This window comes from Vidua macroura, chromosome 3 (assembly GCF_024509145.1).
Source record: "Vidua macroura isolate BioBank_ID:100142 chromosome 3, ASM2450914v1, whole genome shotgun sequence".
Taxonomy (NCBI): domain Eukaryota; kingdom Metazoa; phylum Chordata; class Aves; order Passeriformes; family Viduidae; genus Vidua; species Vidua macroura.
The window spans coordinates 34,118,977-34,141,082 of NC_071573.1; the positions used below are offsets into that span (position 1 = coordinate 34,118,977).

The 22,106-nt window shown below is 44.3% G+C and overlaps 1 protein-coding gene across 1 annotated transcript in view; it reads left to right on the forward strand.

Moving 5' to 3' along the window:
• ALK (ALK receptor tyrosine kinase) overlaps positions 1–22,106 on the forward strand; it is a 28,381-nt gene that overhangs the window by 1,370 nt on the left and 4,905 nt on the right. Inside the window, exons 2-13 of the mRNA XM_053972928.1 lie at positions 248–346; positions 1,034–1,186; positions 2,363–2,461; positions 4,150–4,336; positions 6,522–6,612; positions 7,513–7,577; positions 8,451–8,580; positions 15,835–15,932; positions 17,007–17,099; positions 18,750–18,851; positions 20,033–20,167; positions 20,747–20,837. Of these exons, the coding sequence (XP_053828903.1) occupies positions 280–346; positions 1,034–1,186; positions 2,363–2,461; positions 4,150–4,336; positions 6,522–6,612; positions 7,513–7,577; positions 8,451–8,580; positions 15,835–15,932; positions 17,007–17,099; positions 18,750–18,851; positions 20,033–20,167; positions 20,747–20,837 (1,311 nt within the window). The 5' untranslated portion in view covers positions 248–279. The remainder of the gene's footprint in view (positions 1–247; positions 347–1,033; positions 1,187–2,362; positions 2,462–4,149; positions 4,337–6,521; positions 6,613–7,512; positions 7,578–8,450; positions 8,581–15,834; positions 15,933–17,006; positions 17,100–18,749; positions 18,852–20,032; positions 20,168–20,746; positions 20,838–22,106) is intronic.

The window sequence follows — 22,106 nt, forward strand, 5'->3', positions numbered from 1 at the left end:
TACCTATACAGAGCTAATTAATTGACTGTCACAAGCTTCATTATTAAATTGAGGTTGTAGAGATAAAGTCCAGTAGTTCATGCCACAACTTGCTAAATGTTCCCTATATATTAAGTGCTTTAATTTTTCTCTTTTTTCATTTGGATGCCTGCCTAAATAGGCTGAATTCATGCATGTTGCCATGTTTATCTGTGTTTTATTGTTTTATGAGCCTCAGTCTGTTAAGGTAACTTCTGGTTTGACATAGGTGGCAATGCTGCAGTGGACAATGACCCAGAGATGGATGGGGAGGATGGTGTGTCCTTTATTAATCCAATTGGTACTTTATACACTCCAGCACTTAAAGGTATTCATACTGGTCAGAAGTCTTTTTGTGGACTTACTGAATGTTAAAAATAGTAGGACCCCTTACAACCTTTTGGGGTACAGCTCAGTGTCATGAACATGAGGAGGCAGAAAGTATATAAAATACAGTAGAGAATAGACAGAAGTAGCAGGAGAAAAACAGGGAGAGGAAGCATCAAGCCTATTAGGAAACACTCCCAGCAGTACAGTCTACCAGCCTACAGAATCATTTTGGCCAAGGAAAGTGATAGCAGAACCTCATAACTCAGATACTTTAGGAAAGAACCAGACAAAACACCTGACTATTTGCTGACAAGCAAGTTCCTTAGAGTGTCCCTTGGTAAAATATACAGGTGCTGCCCAGCAGTGCATGGGAGTGATAAATACTTTCAATCCAACCTGTGTTTTCCCAGAAGTCAGTGTCTTTGATATGTTTGCAATGTGTTCAGAAAACAACAAAGAAAATCTACTCATTAAAAAAAAAAAAAAGAAGTTTCCTTTAGAACAGCCAGAAGTATTTTCAAATACAGATGCACTCTGGCCTGGTGGATTCAGCCAGAAAGTTTTGAAGATATTGTTGTGATTGATCTTGGAGGGAGTAAAGGCTGGGAAAGAAAAGGGCGAGCCCAAGGAAATTATAAGAATGGTCTTTACAGTAATTAACTGAGCTTCTTCATCCACTCCTTAGTGACAGAGGGGCATGGAGAGGTGGAAATTAGGCTGCACCTTAACTGCAGTCACTGTGAGATGGACGAGTGCCATGTTGATCTTGAGAGTCAAAAAGTCATTTGCTTTTGTGAGCCAGGCACAGAATTGGCAGAGGATGGTGTGTCTTGCATAGGTAAGTAGGTGTGTGAGTACTGCTAACATGTTGTACAGAAAATATGTGGCCAAAGGCTGTAATTTGGACTGTAAGACATCCTGAAAGTGCTGTCTAATGTTTCTTAAACCTGGCTGCAGTTGAATGTTACTTTCTTTCCTGCTGGTGTATGCTGCAGAACTATTTTGCCAGGATATAGCCTCATCAACACTGAGGACTGGGACACTGAGAAGCAGCACTGCTTTGCTCTACAGTGTATGTTTGGCATCCTGGGCAGATCTGAGCAGAGTCAAATTTGTGTCTGCTTGTGCTGGTGTTTAAGAGTCTGCTCTGAAATCCTGAAAGTTTGCTCGCTGAAAGAATGTTCCAGCTGAACTTAAATTTTAGACCAGTTCTTTAAAGAACAAAAAAAAAGTGCAAGGTGAAGGAAAATATTCCTGAGGAATTGGACATTCAAGGTAAAAGTTCAGAAACTGTGAGAAATTCTGTGCAAGATTTCTCTGAGAAAAACTAAATACGTTGCTCATACTTGCCTTTCTTTCAAAAGAAGGCACTCAGAGCTCCATTACCAGGTTTACTTCCTATTCTTGTGCAGCAGTTAGAGCAGGTCACTCCAGGGGTTTGGGATCCTGCTTTCAGCTTTGTCACTGGCATGGGAAAATTGTTGTGTTTTTACCATTCCTGCCTGTAAGATGGGTAAAAAGTATGGTCATTTTGTCAAGATGAAGTAAACCTTAATAGCATGATCCCACATGAGGATACCGTTTCAATACACTGTTATCAGGTTTTTCTGCCTGGATTACATGCATTTAGGAGATGATATATTGCAGTCCTCCTCCTGCTTTTGCTGTGATTTGGCATTGATAGCAGCACTTTAACCCAAACAATGTAATGTTCTTTTCACCCCCAACCTCCTGCCCCTGTTTTTTATGGTCTTGTTTTCGCACCCAGGGAGTTCACATGTTAATTCATTGATAGTGAACCATCTGTTTTAATGGCTTGATATTAATTGAGGAAAATGAAACAGTGAGGTATGAGAAGTCATAGATCCTGAGAACTGGTCATGCCAGAGGTTCCTCCTACACTATTGGAGCAGCAGATGAGTAAATGGAAAGAACAGCAGAAAAATATCTCATAGCAAAAAAGGTGGCTCCTGGAAGATGATTGCAAACATGTAATTCCCTCTTTCTGTTCCAGCTGAGCCAGTGGTTCGTCTCCCTTTCTCCTTGGTCTTGTCTGTAGTGACTTCAGCATTGGTGGCTGCTTTAATTTTGGCTTTTTCAGGAATCATGATAGGTGAGTGTTTCTCTGCAAAAGATATTTTCATATGAGGGCTGGATCTGAGCTAGGGATAATTGGCCCCTGAGAGGCAAAAGGATTCAGGTTTTGAGCTACTGCTGTATTTAATGACACCTTCCCACACACATCTTCAGATTTCTGTAGTTGTTTCTAACCACAGTGACCAATTTGAGGAGGCTTCAGTTACTGACTGCATCTCAAAAGAGACATTATTTTTTGTGTTCTACTGTGTAGCTGCCAGAACACAGCTGCTTCTGGTTTTGTGAGATCTGGTGCTGTTTAATGCCTAAAATCTTCTTTATTTGTGTGCCTATGTACAGATTTCACCTCTTAATGTATGACATTTAAGCTCAAACTCTCACATAGGTTCCCCTTTCACAAACTGCTCCTTAGTAGGATGTGGGTATTCTTGGCATTTTCATTTGAAATTCTAAAAGGTATTTTTCACCTCTTCATGTTCTTATTTTCATCACTCACATGCATTTGGTGCAAGCAGAGTAGATTTGAATCAATGAAAAGAGTCAGAGATTAAAACCACACCTTTGCCACCTTTCTTTGTCCACACTGTGTGTGGTCTGGGGAAGGAGAGGGATGAACCAAGAGCAGGAAATTAAACTGGCACAGCTGTTTTGGTTTTAATAATTTCAGGAGTTATCAGTTGCATGCACATGGTCCTACATCTATGATTTCTGTCCTGCTAGAAGCTTTTTACAATGACTAAATACTTCTCAGGAGTGGAAGAGTAATCCTCTTTCCATCCAATGAGCCTATCATTTCCATCTCAGGAAAGGGCAATGATTTAAAAAATCAAAGCAAAGGCAATGAGGAGGAAAATGGAGGACAGGAAGGGTTTGTGGATAGGTCATTACATCCATCTGCCTTTGCAAGTCCATGTTTACCCCTTAAATTTTTCCCCTGAGCAACATCTGCTGGAGAAGATGCAATAACTATTACTGTCACAGTCTTTGGGCTCAATCCAGCTCCCACAGAAATCAATAGTGATTTAACCTGCTCATGATTGTCATCTTCTTTTAGAAAAAATCCTGCAGTATCAGTTACTATTTCAAGGAATACCCTCAGGATGTCTTCTTTCAAGGTGTGGTTTTTAATGGTGTAGCAGAAGTGATGCAAGTAAAATAACATTCCATGAACTGACTTCAAATGTGGTCCTACTCTGTTGTTTAGAAACAGAGGAAGTTTTGGAAAATTAGCTAATTTTTTATGTACAATGTGTTATTCTGAGGAAACAGCTTAGGCTATTGATTTTGAACAATATGATGCAATAATTCATTTCAGACTTTAGTCACTTCTGTGTGATTTAGGAAAGTCAGTTATACCTCACCTCCCACAAGTTTCAAACTAGACTTGTATTTGGAAGGTCTGGTTAAACTAAATATAGCATTAAAAAGCCATCAGAAATCTGAGATTTCTCCAAATGAAATTAATTTTACTTTTTCCAGACAGTCCATGACCAAGCCTCTTTCTTCGTAAGATGTGTAAATCAAAGATTCCTGAATATCTCCAGATCCCATTTTCTATCTGTAATTATTTGATGTACAGAAATAAGCCAGTGTCACTGGCTGGTTTGATTCTCTGAAGCCTGGCCACACCACAGTGAGTCCCAGTGAGAAGGGCTGTCCCAAATCCAGTCTCTGGACGCGGTTAACTGTGTTCTCTGTGTTTAGTGTATCGCCGCAAGCACCAGGAGCTGCAAGCCATGCAGATGGAGCTGCAGAGCCCAGAATACAAACTGAGCAAACTGCGTACCTCCACCATCATGACCGACTACAACCCCAACTACTGCTTTGCAGGAAAGACCACATCCATTAGTGACCTTAAAGAGGTGCCTCGAAAAAACATCTCCCTTATCCGGTAAATTCGTCTTTGCCTTCCCCACCCTTCACGTTGTACACCCACATATCCCGGCTCTCCTAGAGAGGTGTGAACGCACGGCTTTGTGCAGGCACGTGCAAATTCTTGTGCACTTTTAGGTTCATTCCCCTTTTTCATAAAATGTAAAGCTGCAGTAGTTAGGCTTATGTGGAGGGGACTAGATTTTGGCATTCACCTTGACCTTCTACAGGTGGAGTGTTCATCTCCTGGGATTGTGAGGAGAACTGAATAGTCATCACCAGTAATTCAGTTACATCTTTTACAGGCTATGCAGTGAATGGCCCATTGCCATGAGCTGATGAAATTCTGGGATGGCTGAAGCTTGTAGGAGGCTCTTTTAAATCTTTGATGGTATCTTTGGTAAAGACAATGACATCTTTAAGTGCAATAGCAAGGAAATGAATGGATTTGAAAATGCCAGACAGTATTAAAAAGACAGGGATATAAAGCCAGCAAGATAATCACATCTAGATGAGAACTTCTGAAAAGCTTTAAAGTGTCTCCTAAGAAAAACTTGAAAATTCAGAGTTCTTGCACACTTTGCTCTACTGCAGGATACTTGTAAATCTAATAGTACCCTGTTACCATGCAGTGTTACACAAAAAATAAAAAGCAGAAGCAGGAGTCCTTGGAAAATTGGGAATCTTAAGGTGCTGAAAAAAAAAATATGCTCAGAGCAGTCTATGCAGTCTGCAATGTTTTGCTGTCTCTTATCTCATTCCCCCTTACCTGCACATCTTGCTGGACTGCACCTGGAGGTTTCCAGTGTACCCTGTGCTGCTGCTCTGTTGTCACTTGGACTTTGAAAGAATTTTTGAAATGTGGCAAGCAGATAGCAGAGGATACAGCTGGGAATTGACAAGGGAAGAGAAAGTGGACTTTCTGGAAGGAGGGTGAGTTATGAGCTGTAAAGATCCAGCTTATCCCCTCAGTTTGTAATAGGTTGGTCAGGCAGAGCCAAGAATGGTGTCTCAAGCTGATACCTACAAAATGTTATTACACAAAGAGGTTGAGTCACAGGCAACATGAGTCCTCAGTGTGGTTTCACTGCCCAGACTGGTTCTATCCTGGCAAAACTACAGACAGAGCTTACGGAACAGCAGAGCAGTTTGCTCCTCCTTGTTCATGTGGACAGGAGGGCAACAGCCCATGCAAAAGCAGTCCACTGATACAGCAGAGAACAGAATCAATGCAGCCCTCAGCCCAGACCCGGCTCTAACAGGAGAGTGCATGCTGTAGCAGAGAGCTTTATTGAGAGCCTTTTCCCCAGACTGAGATGCAGGCATGGCTCTTAAGAGGCTGGAAATACTACTGCCCAATGTGCAGCCCTTGCAGGGCTAAGAGGGACTCAGGATTTGGGGTGCAGCCTCATCCTCTGCCATATTTCACCATGTCATTATGACAGGCCACTGATGTGAAATAGCTGCTGTTGTACCAGTTGACTTAACGTTAAGAGAGTGAGGACTGAATAGACAGGTATGCAAAATCTGTATCACAAGGACACGGGACAGGATCTATTGTATGATTACTCTTATTCCTTTCTCTTTTTCTTGTAATCTTATTCAAAATAAAACTGTACATGTCATAACATGATCACACATGAGAAACAATTCTCAGCACAAATTCCTGGAGCTGAGTGCTTTACAAAGCACTGCCATCACCATTTACTGGCTAAGGTACTTGCCCAGAATCATACAATAAATCAGGAAAAGTTATCTGGTTTAGAATTCAGGTCTTTTGAGAATCATTGTGCCTCCTAGTTTCTTGCTCAATGTTTTGTTTAATGATGATGCAGAAATATCAGCGGAACTGTTAATGTGTTTAGGGTGTGTAAACACCAAGACTAAAGTCCTGTCTTTATTGATCTGTTTTGGAGCACCCATCACTGAGCACTGATACCAAAGCCACAGATGAGTGCTCTTTGTTACGTGCTGCAATGCCAGCAGCTCGATTTCACTGGGGAATGTTCACTTCCATGAATTGCTTTCCCTTCCAATTAAATAAAATGTAGGTTCATGAAAGATCTCACCAAGGTCTAGTAAATATCCAGTTCTCCCTGTTACACTGCCATGAAAAATGTGAGCCCGTTCTGTGAGCTGTGTCCACAGTGTTATAATGTGTGTTCTCTGTAGTAAAACCTTCTTGTCTTCTCTGGTCTGTCCAGGGGTTTGGGCCACGGAGCCTTTGGTGAGGTATATGAAGGTCAGGTGACAGGGATCCCCAGCGACCCCACTCCCTTGCAGGTGGCTGTGAAAGTAAGTGACAGTGTATGAGTTATCATGATGGTTTCATACACCTTTCACCCAAGAGTCCCAATGCATTGTAACAATGAAGATGAATGAAGCGTTGCTATAAGTCCTGAAGGATGTGGTTAGAATTATTGCTGCTCTGTTGCAACACTTTAATCCATCACAGCAATGGTACAGCTTGTAGCATATGGGTATGTGAGACTACTGAAAGAGGTCTGTGAATAGTAAATAGGCAAAGATTTCCCACAGAGCCACAGTAGGCTGCAGGAATGAGAATTAATCCATCCTCTGTCCATCCTCCCCATGCTACACCTGGTTGGTAATCTGTCCAAAAATCTTCACAGGGCCAAAAGCTGCTGGAACATACATCAAAGACCTTGCAAGTAGGAGATGCCTGGTTTTCCAGGGATCTCACCACTCACTTACAGGATGGATATACATTGGATGTGAAGCTAAATCCTAAGAGACCCTGGTGGAGTTCTCCAGGCCTTCAGCAGTCTAGCTGGCTTGTTTTCTCTTAGAGATTACAATAGCAGCACAGTTCTGCTGTTGGTTATAGATCCCAGTCTTGCAGATAGGTAGGATCATTGAATTGCAGAGAACTCAGGAGCTGTGATCTCATTCCTCATCCTCTATACAGCAGAGTCCCATATGTTGAACACTTCGTTGTGCACTCTGGGCTATTTCCTTTACTGGGAGGAGGATGACAGCAGCATTAGTGGGCCAGGAGTTCCGATATTTACCTTTCAACAGGCTTCACAGTCTAGTTTAACAATGCTCTAGTGGTTGTCTTAGGGCGAGGTTTCTTTTAAGAAAGAAGGATTGCTGCAGACAGTGTTAGTGCTAGGTGTTCTCATCAGTAAGTTGAAGTATCTTCTCCTTGTCAACCTGTTCTTTCTTTTCCAGACATTGCCAGAAGTGTGTTCAGAGCAAGATGAGCTCGACTTCCTCATGGAAGCTCTCATTATTAGGTGTGTATGAATCACATCAACACTGCTTGTGTAGGCTTGCAAAGCTCAACAAAATAAAGAAAAAAAGGTTCTTCATAAGTGGTGTCCTCTCAGCACATCTATACAGTAGTTTCAGCACAAATAGGCATTACCATCCTTTTCTGTTCTTCTTACAAATGAAGAGGCACCACATTATTAAAAGCTAAATTTTCAAAAGGATTCACATTGGTTTTCATTACTCAAAGTGAAAAATTTAAAGCCCAGATATTAGAATTGATAATAAGATTTTTTTGATTTCTCTTGGAGAGGACAACATACCTTAGGAATTTGGGTTTGACTAGTCAAAACTAACAGATGGCATTGACTTTATGCTGCTGTCATGTCATATGTCAGTGTCTGAATCCCAGAACCCATGGAACTACTTTCCCATCAAATTTGAGAGGTGGGGAAATAAGGAAGTATTAGAGACTTGACCTCAAGAAATATCCCCCACAAGCAGATCCCCATGTCAGTGTGTTACTTAGAACAACATTGCCCTAGCTCAACTTCTGCCTTTTGGATGGGGAAATTAAGAGCAGACTTTTCTCTGTTATCAGACATGTTCTGCTTCCTATGTCCAACAAGTCTTGCTGTAGCCTAAAAAGAAACAGGGAGAGGAAAAGCAGCCAAAAGCCACTGCTTCCCCACCTCTGTCTGTCCCTACACTATCCAGACAGACACAGAATGCAGGGGTAATGCTTTAGCTTTATCCAGTTGCCCTACCTTTGAGATTTGTTATTTTATTTAAAAGCAAAAAAGCAAAACATTCCCTGCAGCAAAAAGGTTTGAATGTTTTCTGCTACTATGCTTTTTGGGTCAAAGTTGCTCCACAGCTGGGTGTCCCTGTCTCCACAGCAAGTTCAACCACCAGAACATTGTACGCTGTATCGGGGTGAGCTTGCAGGCCCTGCCCCGCTTCATCCTGCTGGAGCTCATGGCTGGAGGAGACCTGAAATCCTTCCTGAGGGAGACACGGCCTAGACCGGTGAGGAAAGAGGAAATTGTGTTTTATTTAGAGAGTTGCTGCCACGAGGCAAACACTTAGCTATGAAAGAGCTCATCTATGCAGATACTATTTCCTAGCATTTTAGATGGTCACAAAATTTCTGTTGTTGAAAATCATCATCTTACAGTGATGTTAGACTACTGTGGAGGCAGGAGCCAGGAGGATAGGGAACAGCTGCTGCTGGGGCTATGCAGAGGTGCCTCATCCCCAGACTTTGCTAGATAACATTGCAGATACTACCTAAAAAAAGAGCAAAAGCAAAGTCTAAAAAAAAAATGTTAAACTCAAACCTTACCTTCTTCTCACCAGCTGGGGGCAGGCTGGGGGGAAATGTAGAGCTAGTAATATTAAAAAAATAAACCCATTATTTAAACTGCTGGTCAGATGCATTTCTGTGGATATCTGTCAGTTCAAGTTTGGCATAGGCAAGGAGACAATCCATCCTGGAGCTGTCAGCTTAATAGAAAATATCTTTAGTCCAGAGTTTTAAAGATTTTCCCCACTGAAATCAGCATCAATAGGAAGAGACAGTCAGCTAGAAATGTGGAAGAAATAAATTATGACTTCTAGAGAGAATTCAGTATTTCGGAAGAATAAACCTTTCTCTGAGTCTCCGGGTCAGAAAGTCACACAGATATTGCTGAAGTTTAAGACCAGGACCCAGCTTCATACTTTGTCTAAGTTCGACAGGGGACAAAATGCTGAAGTTTATCAGTACAAGAGAGACACAAATTTGGCCTAACAGGTATCAATAAGATTCTTCCTTAAGGTGTCTGGCAATAGATCAACTTTTTTATTTTTTCCATGCAGTGTGGTTTTCAGACATATAAAATGGTCTGTGAGACTCAGAAGTACTGCAGTCTTGAATAGATTACAATGAAGTGGCTCCTTCCTGGATAAGGAGGCTAAACACCCAGAAAGGAAAGTCTGAAATCTGAGCAAGTGGACTTTATAAATACAGGTTGTTTTTCTGAAGCACCCAGAGATGCTCCTACAAATGGGCTGCACTTGGTGGTAGGTGAATGGGGAAATTTCTGTTCTGCAGCTTGGTCTCCACTCTCACCCAGTGCAGTGTAAAATGACACAGACAAGACATGCTTCCAGGTGAGTGCTTTCTTCAAAACTGACAGGCCAGGCGGTGCAAGATGTGGAAGGGGCAGGTGAAACACCAAGTTTGCCTACCTTTGAGATCCAGTTGCCCTACCTTTGAGATTTGTTCTTTTTTTTGGGGGGGGGGGGAAGCAAAAAAAACCCAAACAAACAAAAAAAAAACCTTTTCCAGTGGGGAAAGGGTTTGGCTGCTTAAATTAGAGAAGCCAGCTCAGTGATAGTGCAGATCTTGTCAGGAACTACCCAGAACACTAGTCCTGCACAGCAGAAATTTTTACCTACTTGCAGTAAAATAAGCCAGCTGCTTTTGTAGATGAAATAGCCCTTAATCTTGACAGGATAAAGTCATAGGAGCCTTCCGATCTGAGGAGTTTTTTCTGTTTGGCCCTACCTCAGTCATGAATTCTTCCTTACCACGACTTCTGTTCCTATCAGCAGGATCCTGTGTGCAACCCCTGTGAAAGCCCATGGCAGAAGAGGCTGATGGTTCACTCAATTGCTTCCTTAGTATTTCTCTTTCTGCCTTCACAGTCGCTCCTTCCATTCCTCTTCTTTCCTTCTTGTCTTGGTTTGAAAAGACAGGTGTCTGCTTAAGGAAGGCAGGAGCCTCCCCTGAAATGGGAAATGTAAACCCCTTCCCTCCAAAATATTATAATTTTAAAATTAAAAGGTTCTCAGGCAAAGATACAGTAATAGGAATAACAGTTCTTTACTAGGAAAACTAAAAATACAAATTCAATAGTACAAATAAACAAACAAACAAAAAAAAAACCACTGACACAGTCAGAATGTGACCTGACACTCTGTGGGTCAGGGTGGTGGCAGCAGTCCCATTAAATGGTGGCTGCAGTCCTCCAGGAGTGACAGGTGTGGTTCTGTTGGATCTTGTAGAAGGGTGGGGTTTTCCACTGAAAGTCCAGTGGTGGTGGAGATGGGCCTGGTCTTCCTCTGGGAATCCAGTAGAGAAGAAAGCTGCTCCTCTGGGAATCCAGTGGGAAAAGGCTGCCTGTGGTCTTCCAATCTCAGATTCTACCCAGGTAGGAATGCTTGGCTCCTCCCCCTGGGTGGAGCATCTCCCAATGGGGTGATGGAATTTTATCAGCCATGCAGTGACATTCAATGGCCCATTGACAGAAGATATTTTCTGGAGCGAGGATTGGCTATGGAAGAGATAAAGAAAACACCCCAATTAACAGAAGATAACTGCCCCACCTCTGACAGATGGGAATAGAATACACACCCCGATTTCCAACCTAAGACACTTGTCTTTCCCAACCTGTTTGAGGTTACCTGAGACTGACTGTAATCGCTACCAGGCACAAGGCCTGTTCCTGTCCACTTGAACATTATCCCTGGTTTCTGCATTTAACTTGCTCCCAGGAGCGAAGCAGGCCTTGGATTGATGCCTCTGTTTTCTGCTTTGTCCCATGCCTCCCACACTTTGGGAAACCTGAGCTTCAAATGCACATGGGTAGTTGCAAGCTGGAACTGATTCAGAAATGCAGTTTCCATTCCCTCTTTAACAGCTGGGTGAATGTGGGCAGCCTGACTCTGTGTGGATGCAGAGCCACACAATTTTGCTCCATTCTAATACCTTCTTTCCCCTTGCCTTGCCCTGCTTCTGCAGCCATCCCATGTGGTCTCTGCCTGGCAAGAATGACAGGGTAATTCATTATCTGGCTGCTGGGGCAGCTTCTGAGGGCTCAATGGCACCGGTGAGTGCTGAGAAATCAGCCTCTGGTGCGTTTTTGACTGCTGGCTCACAAACTGCGAGGCAAGGAGACCATGACTGATGAGAAATGAGATGTGTGCAGGGCACTGTGCTCTGTGAAGTATGGGACCCAGCCCTGGAAGTGGATTTACTCTCTGCATACACTCGAGGTGTGACAGAGTCTCTGTACCTATGGCCTGTGGCTCAGTGCTAGTGGATGTGTCTTTGCACAGCTCTTAATGAACCCTGAGCTGCTTTGTTTCTCCTATTGCTCATTCAGGGAAGACAGGCAGAAGGTAGGCATAGCAGGCTGGATGTCTAGCTTTTAAGGGCCATTAAAGGAAAGGAAAGACAAGGGACAGTGCAGAGTAAAGAGGCTTTGATGAGTTTTGCTTCCAAAAGGAATTAATTGAACACAAGCCCTATCTGACTGGGTGGCAGAGATGCACTTCTTACTCTGCAGTAAGTGCTATATGAATTACTGCCTTTCCCCTTATTTTCTTTCCACTTTTGTATTTTCCAGCTAATTTCTATTACTACCTTGTCTTTCCCATGTACTTTGCTTTCAGCCTAATTGCAAAAAAGAGATTTACGTGTTCAGTCTCTACCTTCATCCCCCAGTTGCTCTTTGCACTTCCTTGCCAGTAACATCAAATTCATTTGCTAGTTTTTGATAGACTTAATAGAGGTGTTAAAGACATTAAATTGGCACTAATTCCAAGGCTTATGGAAAAAGAAAGCACCATGCTGGAGAGACCACCAGTTACTAGTGGCCAGCTACACCCTGTGTGGCTTGGAGCAAGATACATGCAGTGTGCTGCTATACACTTGCACACTGAAAAGCAGGAAAGGGAGCAGAGGGAATGGTGAAGGAGAGGGTGAATGAAGGGAAGGGGGCGGCTTAAGGCATTGCAAGGAACATGAAATGGAAAGCTAAATCAACTGCAGGAGGTATCAGAACACAGGATCAAATTTAATGAGAGATGGAGATGCTGCCAGCACTGTTGCATGTTGTTCTTCTGCGTTCTTTGTGTAAAAAAATGAAGTTTCAGGTCAGCCAACATGTAATGATTTTTCTGGAATCTAAGCAAGAATGATCGTATCTCCATCCAACATCACTGATACAAGGCCAGTGATTCTCATGGAATGTCTTGATTTATGCCAGCTAGGTCCACACCATAAGGTTCAGATTCATAATTCCCCATGAGTCCATGGCTGACAACCCTGAAGGCTTTCACTGTTCCATTTCTAAGAGTTTCACATCTATTACAGGATTACCTCTTCCCCCTCATCTGCAGAAAGGCAATCTGGTAGATTCAGAGACTTCTGGAATTGGAGCCTTAGCTCAGTGTGAGCATTGCAGAATTGTCCTTTCTGGGAGTTTCAGTGCTGATCTTTCTGACACACAGCACAGCAATCAAAGCCCAGCTCTGGGAGAGAAATATATATCCATTTATATGGATAAATGATTCCCCTCCTTTGTGCTGTGCAGCCTGTTGCACAGAGCAGTGATTACACTGAACAGTACACAGAATTTCATTCACCTTTAGCAAGACTCAGCCTCACCTGGGAGGTGTCACACCAGTGGTTCCAGCATGTCCACTGCCCTGAGCAGTGGAGCATTGCAGTTGGCATCATCCATTCATCTGGGCATTCATACAGCAAAAGCTGTACAGCAGATCCTTTGGTGTGTCTCAAGGCTGCCCCCTTGCAAAATGAATCCCAAACCTCCATTTTTCAAACAGATTACATGGCTAAATTGTCCTTGGCTGGGCAGTCACATCTGGTTTAGGATTGTGTTTAGCCAAATAAAAGGTGGAAGGAATTCATCCAAGGAAGAAAAGGAAACAAAAAAACCAAAAAAACCCCAAAAAACCAAAAAACAAAACAAAACAAAAAAAACCCAAAAAAAACAAAACAAAACAAAACAAAAAAAACACCAAAAGGAAAAAGAGAAAAAAGCTACACAGTTCAAATCAGCTTGTGGCTTCAGCTTACAGACTGCTTTGCAATATAGCCTGAGTCTGAAATCAACTGCAGAGTAAAGAACTGGGCTTTTTACTCAGTTTTCACTTCAGGTTTCTGACCCTTTCTCAAAAGAGCAGGGAATGGGTAGATTGAGATATTAATTTCCCCTTGGTTATGCCCGGCAAGGGAAAAAGAAGATGTGCATTCTTTCTTATTGTAACCATCTTGTGTAGCTGGTGAGTCACTTTAACTCACAGAGGTAAAAGAGATTATTCCCCCTTCCCTACAAAATGGCAGGGAAAGAGATGCTTTATGTTTGCAGAAAATAGTTACTCTGTAAAGAGAAAATTTTAAGGGGAGATGCAGTCCAGTATTTAAAAAAAATCAGTGAAGTATATATATATATGCAATGAATTATACTGTATAAATAGTAAGATATAGGCAGGTGGAACAAGATCTCATTTTGGTTTATGGCCCTGCATTGAACAAAACAGGCTTTGTTCACACAGAGATGCACCACTTTCAAATTATTTCATTAGTCGAGTATTGAGGCCAGGTTTTTTTTCCTAATATCGTCAGAGAACATTAAGTTGTTTGTTTTTTTTTTTTGTTTGGTTTTTTTTTGTTTTGTTTTTTTTGTTTGTTTGTTTTTTTTGTTTGTTTTTTTTGTTTTTTGTTTTTTTTTTTTTGGGGGGGGGTTTGTTTTGCTTTGGTTTTGGGTTTTTTGGTTTTGTTTTTGTTGTTTGGTTTTGGTTGTGTTTTTTTGCTTGGTTGGTTGTTTTTTGTTTTTTGTTTTTTAGTTTTACCAGCCAATGACCACTGTTTAACTACTGGCTGCTGCAGAGCCTGGACTTATTTCCAGTCCCAGTTTGCAGTGGTTTAGATCAGGTGGGATGGCCAGCACAGCATGGCATGCATCTGGAGACATGTTTCATTACAACAGATGGGTTGGAGAGCCAGCAGTCCCTGTTACTGGAGAAGCTGTGCTGATTTGTGCAGTGGTGTGAGAGCCCCAGGGGCAGGTGTGCTGTATTAAATTACAAGTCCTCCGGGCTTCGCCTGGGTGCCCAGCCAGTCCGGGGGAAAACCCTCAGCCGGCCGGTCTGCGGGGAGGATGTGGCGGGACCCGGATAGCTCCACCGTAAGGACGAGAGGGCTCCGAAGTGGCTTTATTCCTAGAGGCTTTATTTCAGGAGCGTCGCAGGAACAGGAGGGTGAAACGAGGGGCACGAGCTCTCCAGAAGGGAGCGAACTCCGGAAGCCCCGAGGAAAGGCGGGGCTGGGTATTAAGGGCAAAGGAGTGGGAGTGGTTAGGGTACAGAACAGCCAACGGGCAACGGGTAAAGGGGGGAGACAGAGTGGGATGACATACAGAGAACTAATCGGGGTACAGAGGAGGAGTGGTATTCTAACAGGAGCCAATGGGGGTAACAGAACAACTGAACTTTCTGGAACTGGGGAGAATACTAACCATTGACGGACAGCTCAACTGGGGTGGAGGGCAGCAGTTGATTGGCAACCTTTTCTAAACTGTTGCTGCCTCCCGAGAGAGAAGGAACCCCTCCCACAGTGTGCCTTTTGGGGACTAGGCTGACTGGTTGATGTCCTAAGAGAGAGCCAAGGAGTGTGATAAGCTGGTTTGGTTCAATATCTAAGGCTGATAAAAACTTAGCTGTGAAGTGGTGGTTGTGCCATGAGCAGTCACTGCCACCCAGTTGTTTCTCATCACTCCACTGGCAGCAGCACTTTCCCCCTCCCCCACAGGACTGGCCACAGGGATCACTGATTCACACCTCAGGCATCACTGATTCACACCTCAGGGCAGCAGCTGTGGTTTGGCTTCAGGGTCTGAGTGTGAATCCTGCCCTTTCCACTAAAGCATCTGGCTCCTCCTGGCAGGGGCTGTGGACTTCATCAGTGGCAGGAACAAGGAGTTGGCAGCCTTCGTCTTCCATAGCCATTGGCTACACAAAACTGTGTCAGTGCTCTAAGGGGCAAGATAAAACCTACACAGATGTGGAGGAGGGAAAGAGCAAATGTGACTCATGCCATTATACAAAATGTCATTCCCGTGGTTCAAGGTGACTTTAGAGAGGAGCTGGCAATAATACAAAGAAACTCAGTGAAGAACAGTTCAGGCTACAGGTCTCAAAAATTGAGCTGAAAATTCAGAAGAATCTGCCATGAGAAGTGGGGGAAATTCTTACAGGGGCATCCCAATGGAGCTGGAAAGTCAGATCCAGCTGATTCTGTCTGTTCTGATTGTGTCTCTGGGATCTGTATAACGTCGTGTCTGCCATCCTTTCATAGTTCATGGGTATGAACTCTCTCTTGCGCATTTTCCTAATCCCTTTGTCACTTGCTGGAGAGCTCCCAGCGCTGTAGCAGCGACAAATCACACCATATTTCTGCTTTTAACCCATGTGTTCCTTGTCTTTTGGCAGAATCAGCCCTCCTCCCTTTCCATGCTGGACTTGCTGCACGTGGCCCGTGACATTGCTTGTGGGTGTCAGTACCTGGAGGAGAACCACTTCATTCACAGGTAGGTGAGCCCAGCCTGGCAGACAGGCCAGCACGGGCTCATAATGCCCTGCTCCATATGTTTGTGTCCTGCTGCACTCTAGTGGCTGGATACCTCTGAACAAGGTAGACAAAATCAGAATCATAGAGGCAATAAAGAGAAGAGCTGCTATAAATCAGGCCAGCAAAGGTCTGTAGTTTTGCCAAAGATCCTGAGCCCTGTCTCAGGGCCTGCACTTGTGCAGCCTATTTGGCTACTGTGCAGATGGACACAATCTTGTGACAGAAGTCTTTAAAGCTCTCCCTGTCATGAATTTTATTTAGTGCCTGTCTGCTCATTTTGGAAGCCTTTTCTTCTCCCTCTCCAAGAGCACCTGTACAAGCACAGCCAGAAGGGCAACATCAGGTGACCATTGCTCCTGCAAAACAGGGTGTTTGGCAAGCTTCTAAAATCTGCCTGTTGAGTAGAGATAAGTAGAGAGGTGGCAGTTTGCAGCTCTGAGAGTCACCCACAAGCTGTGCCATTGTGTTATTCAGACGTCAAAGTTTACTCCAGCCCAGCAGAGGTGGAGCTTGGAGCTTTACCTGCATACACAGGTTCAGGCCCCCAGCTTCAGTATTCAGAACAACACCTGCACACTGTTCTGGCAGTGTTCTGACACCTGTCTCTGGCAGTACAACAGCCTTTTGACAGCACTTGAACAAGTACAATAGGAACAGATCAGTGGATCATTCCCCAGACAGCTTTATGTTGGGACTAGTACATTCTGAAATCAGCTCCTCTTCTTGCACTCCTTAGAGACATAAAAATAACTCTCAGGGTGAAGGGAGGCTCACAGGAGGCCCACCCTTTCAACTGGAAGATGGTATGTGAAGCTTAAAGAAAAAATGTTAAAGAACGAAACTGTTCCTGCTGTGGGGATAGATTGGAACCGGGGACATTGCAGTTATGCATAAACATGACTTTTCTGGCTGTTTTGGTTCTCTGCAGCTCAGGAAAGTAGCTACTATATTTTGTTTTCTTTTTGACTAGCAAAACTGTCAAATAATTAAGTGGCTCTTCTCTTTCTGTTTCTTTTCTTCCCTTTCCTTTTAGGGATATTGCTGCGAGGAACTGCCTCCTTACCTGTCGAGGGCCTGGGAGAGTGGCTAAGATTGGAGACTTTGGAATGGCCCGGGATATATACAGGTAGCAGAGCCAAGCCCAGCGTACCTGCAAGTGGGAGGTCACTTGCACTGAGGGAGGAGCAGTGTTTGTGCAGCCTCTTGTGCTGCTCTGTGTAACCCTGGTGAGGCGACAGTGGAGAGGTTCCAGCCTGGTGAATCCCAGCTGATGCCTTCCTGGTGTTTGCCTTAAACTGTCCTGGACAGTTTTCTCCTGGGCAGTGAAGTCTAATGGTCATAGAAGATGTTTTTCCTCCCTCTTAGACTCTGTCCTCAGTTTCCTTTCTTTACATTCTCCAAGCTGAATGGCATTGATGTGTCCTTTTGTTTTGTGATCCCAAATCATTCTGAGTTTAATCTCTCTCCTTGATGTTACCCCTGCACCTTTGGTTTGGTGTCATCAGTAAATTTCCTCAATTTACTGCAGCTAAAGGAGGAAGGTGTAGAAGAAGGTCAGGAAAATGTATTCAAACTGGAATTCAGCCAGGACACAGGGTTAACTACCTTTGCTCTTGCAAGACGTGCCAGAAAATCTTTAATGACCATAAGCAGTCAGGGCTGCAGTTTGATGTCTCATCTTCCATAGAGCGCCTCTAGAAGTGCAGCTCCATATCCTGCTGCGCTAAGGAATTGATTTGCCCTGACTCAGAAGAAGGAATGCCTCGTGCTCAGTCACCTGCACAGTTTATTCCAGTGCCTTGCCTTCTTTTTTTTTCCTGCTTGGGGATTCTCCTGTGCAATTACTAAGCCAGGTTTGCCTCTGCTTAGCTTGAGCTCTGACAGTATCACAGCCTGAGGTGCTGCAAACAGAGTTCTACCTTCAGAAACCCAAGTGTTTCAGAGCTGCTTGGGTTTTTTTCCCTCTACAAAGAGCCACCATGCAGCCCCACTGTGAGATGGGGCTCTGCTGGGACAAAGTAGCATCTGTCACCCTCACACAATCAGCAGAACCCATTGCTAAGATGATCACTTTGGTGCTGAGCTTTCAAAGGTGCCTTTGAAGCCTGCATGTGTTTCTGTGTCCAGGAATACCCTTTGGATGCTCAGGCTGTGCTGTTGTGATCAGTGATGCCAGCTTGCATGAGCAGCCTCCTGCAACTGCCAGCATGGGATTTGGGGCTTGCAGGTTTTATTTTAAATGCCAGCGACTCCAAAGGGCTGTTGTAACTCCTGTCTCAGGAACATTTTTGTGTTACTGTCCCAGCTCTAATGATCTGGCATCCTCCTCAACAAGCTCCTTGTTCCTACAAAGAGGTTTGGATTTTACTCACAGTGCTTTAGACTGGGTATATATGGGACAGGTTTGGTTTATTCTTGCTGGGTATGCCCAAGATGACCATGTGTGAGATGAGGTGAGGAGATCTTGCTGTGGTTGAAAAGGGCAGGAGGAAGCTCTGCCAACAGCAGTTACTGTGTTAGTAATTCCCTAGGAGGATGAGGGTAACTGCTTTACCAGCTCAGGCCTGAAGTGATGTAGATTAAACAGCACTTCCATGGTTTGCTCTTTTCCACTTCTTTTATGAGAAGAAACAGGTCATTCCAGCACTTAGATTGTTCCACCTAAATTAGTCTCTCCTCTGGCTCATAATTTTAATATGTGCAATTGCAAAATTCCCATATTGATGGCATTTTCTGAATTCTTGGCTGATTCTTTTGTTCTGTTTGTTCTTTGCAGAGCCAGCTACTATCGTAAGGGTGGGTGTGCAATGTTGCCTGTCAAATGGATGCCTCCTGAGGCTTTCATGGAAGGGATATTTACATCAAAAACAGACACATGGTGCGCTTCCTTTCCTCTGCTGTCCTGTCTGTCCGTGTTGGAACCCCTTTTGTAAACCGTGAATGTTTTGTAAAAAAACACGCGTTCTTGTTCACTTCTCACATGCTAAAAGGACAAGCTGGGTCTTTCAGAGCCAGCAGTGTTTGAGGAGACAAGGGAGCAGAAAGGTCAGACCTGTGCAGAGGTGGGTGCTGCAGGGTGGGTAAGCGGGCAGAGAAGGGAGAGCAAAGCAGGTGCAGGTGCTACTCCATTAGTCCCACACTGGGGAAAGCAGCATGGGAGGCTGCAGGCACGATCCATGCTGCCAGTCAGGGAGAAGGGTGTCCTACATTGTGAGTTTTGCCTTTCTCCTGGCCTACAGCAGCACTTGGAGCTCCTGAGTGGCCAGAGGTGGGGAGGAAAATTGGGTGAACAGGAGGCAAGAGCTCAGGGAGTGTCAGGAGGGGGAAGGGGCTGGTGGCCAGGACACAGCTTCTGAGCAAGCCCCAGCAGAGGGGTGAGATCCCCACTCTGGTATAGCTGAGCTCTGCTTGTCTCAGCAGTAAGCAGAAGAGTTTCCCATTGCTGCACATCTCTCTACAGTTTTAACCAATGGGATTGTGGTTTCCAAGCCATTGACCAGGTGAATGCTTTGGAGGGGGTCCTGTCCCAGCCACTGTCCCCAGGGCTTTGCAGGCCACAGCACCCAGGCCAGGGCTGTGTTTGCTAGGGAGTGTTTTCATTGTACTCTGAGTGACATGTGGGACCTGTGGGCCTCAGAGCATCAGTGGGGATTTGCTAGCAGGATACTTCCTGCAGGGTAGCTATTCCAGAGGAAAAGTTTGCCCAAGCTGCTCTCTCCAGCAGTGGTCAGTGTCTCAGAAAAGGATGACCTGACTTTCACTTTTGTTACCTCCAGCTGAGCAGTGCTGAGTACAAGGGCAAAGCGGCCATATTTACTTACCTGCATCATAGGCTTCACTCACCTAGCAGTCAACTACTGGTATCTGTTAAAAGTTTTAAAGTTCACTGTTACCATTGTGCAGCTTATTTATGTCTGAATCCTGCAGAAGAATTTCCACCAGCTGCCTGATCAAAGGTTGCAAAGGACAATACTGATGGTACTGAACCTAAGGTCATTGCCCGCTGGTGACGGTCATTCCAGTATCCCTCACTTTGTTTTCCTTTGCTTCTGTACTCAGGTCCTTTGGCGTATTGCTGTGGGAGATATTCTCTTTGGGATACATGCCCTACCCCAGCAAAAGCAACCAGGAGGTTCTGGAGTTTGTCACCAATGGAGGAAGGATGGATCCACCTAAAAACTGCCCTGGCCCTGTGTATGAGACTATAACTTTGATATATTCATGCAACTAATTTTCTGTTTCAAATGCTTTTTCTCTACTCAAAAGTTAATTACTTTTAAGATTGACCTAATCAATGGCTAATCTGCCTTATTAAACTTTAGTGCCAGTGATTCCTCTAATATTTAATTTTTCTGTTGTTTTGGAGAATAATTCAGGGCTCATTTGAGAAGTCCTGGCCACTGCTTGTTTGGTTAAAGATGGCACACTATTTCTCTATCTTAGGTTAGCTGTGAAACTTCAATACATGAGACTGTTCACTGGCAGGGAAAACTGGGCTCCTTTATCTGCAGCCCTGCCTACCTTTAGTGTGTTGTCCAAGGGATTTCAGGTGGATGAGTAATTTCTCTGAAAGACTGTGGATTTCACCCCACTGGCAGTCACATTCCAGTGGTCACCAGTGCATCAGTTGTCCAGCTCCAGGGAAGGCAGAGAACTCTCACTTGTTAGAAGCAAGAACGGTGATGAATGTCTATGATTCCCAAGCTGCCATGAGTGGTTGTCACATCCCACGGGATCTGCTGTTCACAAATGTCTCCTGTTCTGCCCTTCCAGCTACCGCATTATGACTCAGTGTTGGCAGCACCAGCCTGAAGACCGGCCAAACTTTGCCATAATCCTGGAGAGGATTGAGTACTGCACTCAGGTATCGGTGTTCGTTCGCCTCGGATGAGAGGGGTGGAGGGGGTTCTTCTTGAGGAGCTGTCTAGACAAGCCAGGACACGAGAGGAGGAGGCAGCACTGCACTACTGCAGTCAGCAGTCCAGGGAGACTGATGTCAGCCTGGGATCCCTGGCTGGCATATTCACCTCATCAGGTGCTTGATCCTTCTTGTCTTTTGCTGCTGAAAGGCACAGGCTGACACAGACTTACACAGCTTTACAAAGAGCACACCTGTAGTTCTGCTTCTGCTTATAGAGGCGCAGATTCCAACAAGCAAAAGAGCAAAGACAGGCCAGCACCCGCACTGCTTTCGCATGCCTCATCCCAGCCACTCCATCCCAGTGTTTACCCTTAAGGCATAGTCAGCACTGAACAGAAATGGTCCCAGCTCAGAGCACCCTTTGCAGGTGGTTTCAGCAGCTCTTGGCAATTTTTTTGAATCGGACAGCGCTGGAGAAGGCAGGTGGAGAGATGGCCAGGCTAAAGGAGTGGGGATTCTTAGGCTAGACAACAGGGAAAAAATGTGCCTAGCTTTCCAGGCTAAAATCTGTTTTACTTATTTTTTTTACCACCAGTTTGGCTTGTGAGGAATAGAGCAGGCATTTGGAAAATGTTCTGCCTGCCTGCATCAGCGCAGGCTCCTTGTATGATTTCACTGTTGTTCGCTTCAGTCAGTTTGCTTTCCCTTGCTATTTGGGAAGCTTGATCTGGTTTTTATGTGTGTTTGGATCCTGGGATTGGAAGGCATATTTTTCTGCTATCTGTAGCTTGCCATGGCATATAGCAATAAGTAAAGGTTGCCAGGATCACTGCATTTTCTCTCAGTTTAATTTTCAAAACTGCTTAAATAGCTCAGAACCACAGTCCCTGTGGATTCGGGCTTCAAGGGATCTGCCAGTATTGTCTTCACTCTGCATTCCCATTCCTCCCTTGTTGTGTGGAGGTAATACTTACATGGTTCCAGCTTTCTCAATATTATCTGAGAGTGTTATGAACTCTGAGATGATAGAGATTCCAAAAAACATTCCCACAGGAAATTTTGCTGGACATAAAAAATGCTTTTCATTGGTTTTGTGCCTCTGCTTTTCTATGGTGAGTTTAAGGGTTACTTTCTTTTAAAGAGTTGGATCTTAAGGATATCCTGTTGCATCTCACACCTAACTGCACATCCCTTCCTCATGGAATGTGCGCTCTGGATGGTGGGATGTGTTGAGATCATAGCATGACAGCTGCTAGATGTGTGATGGCTGCA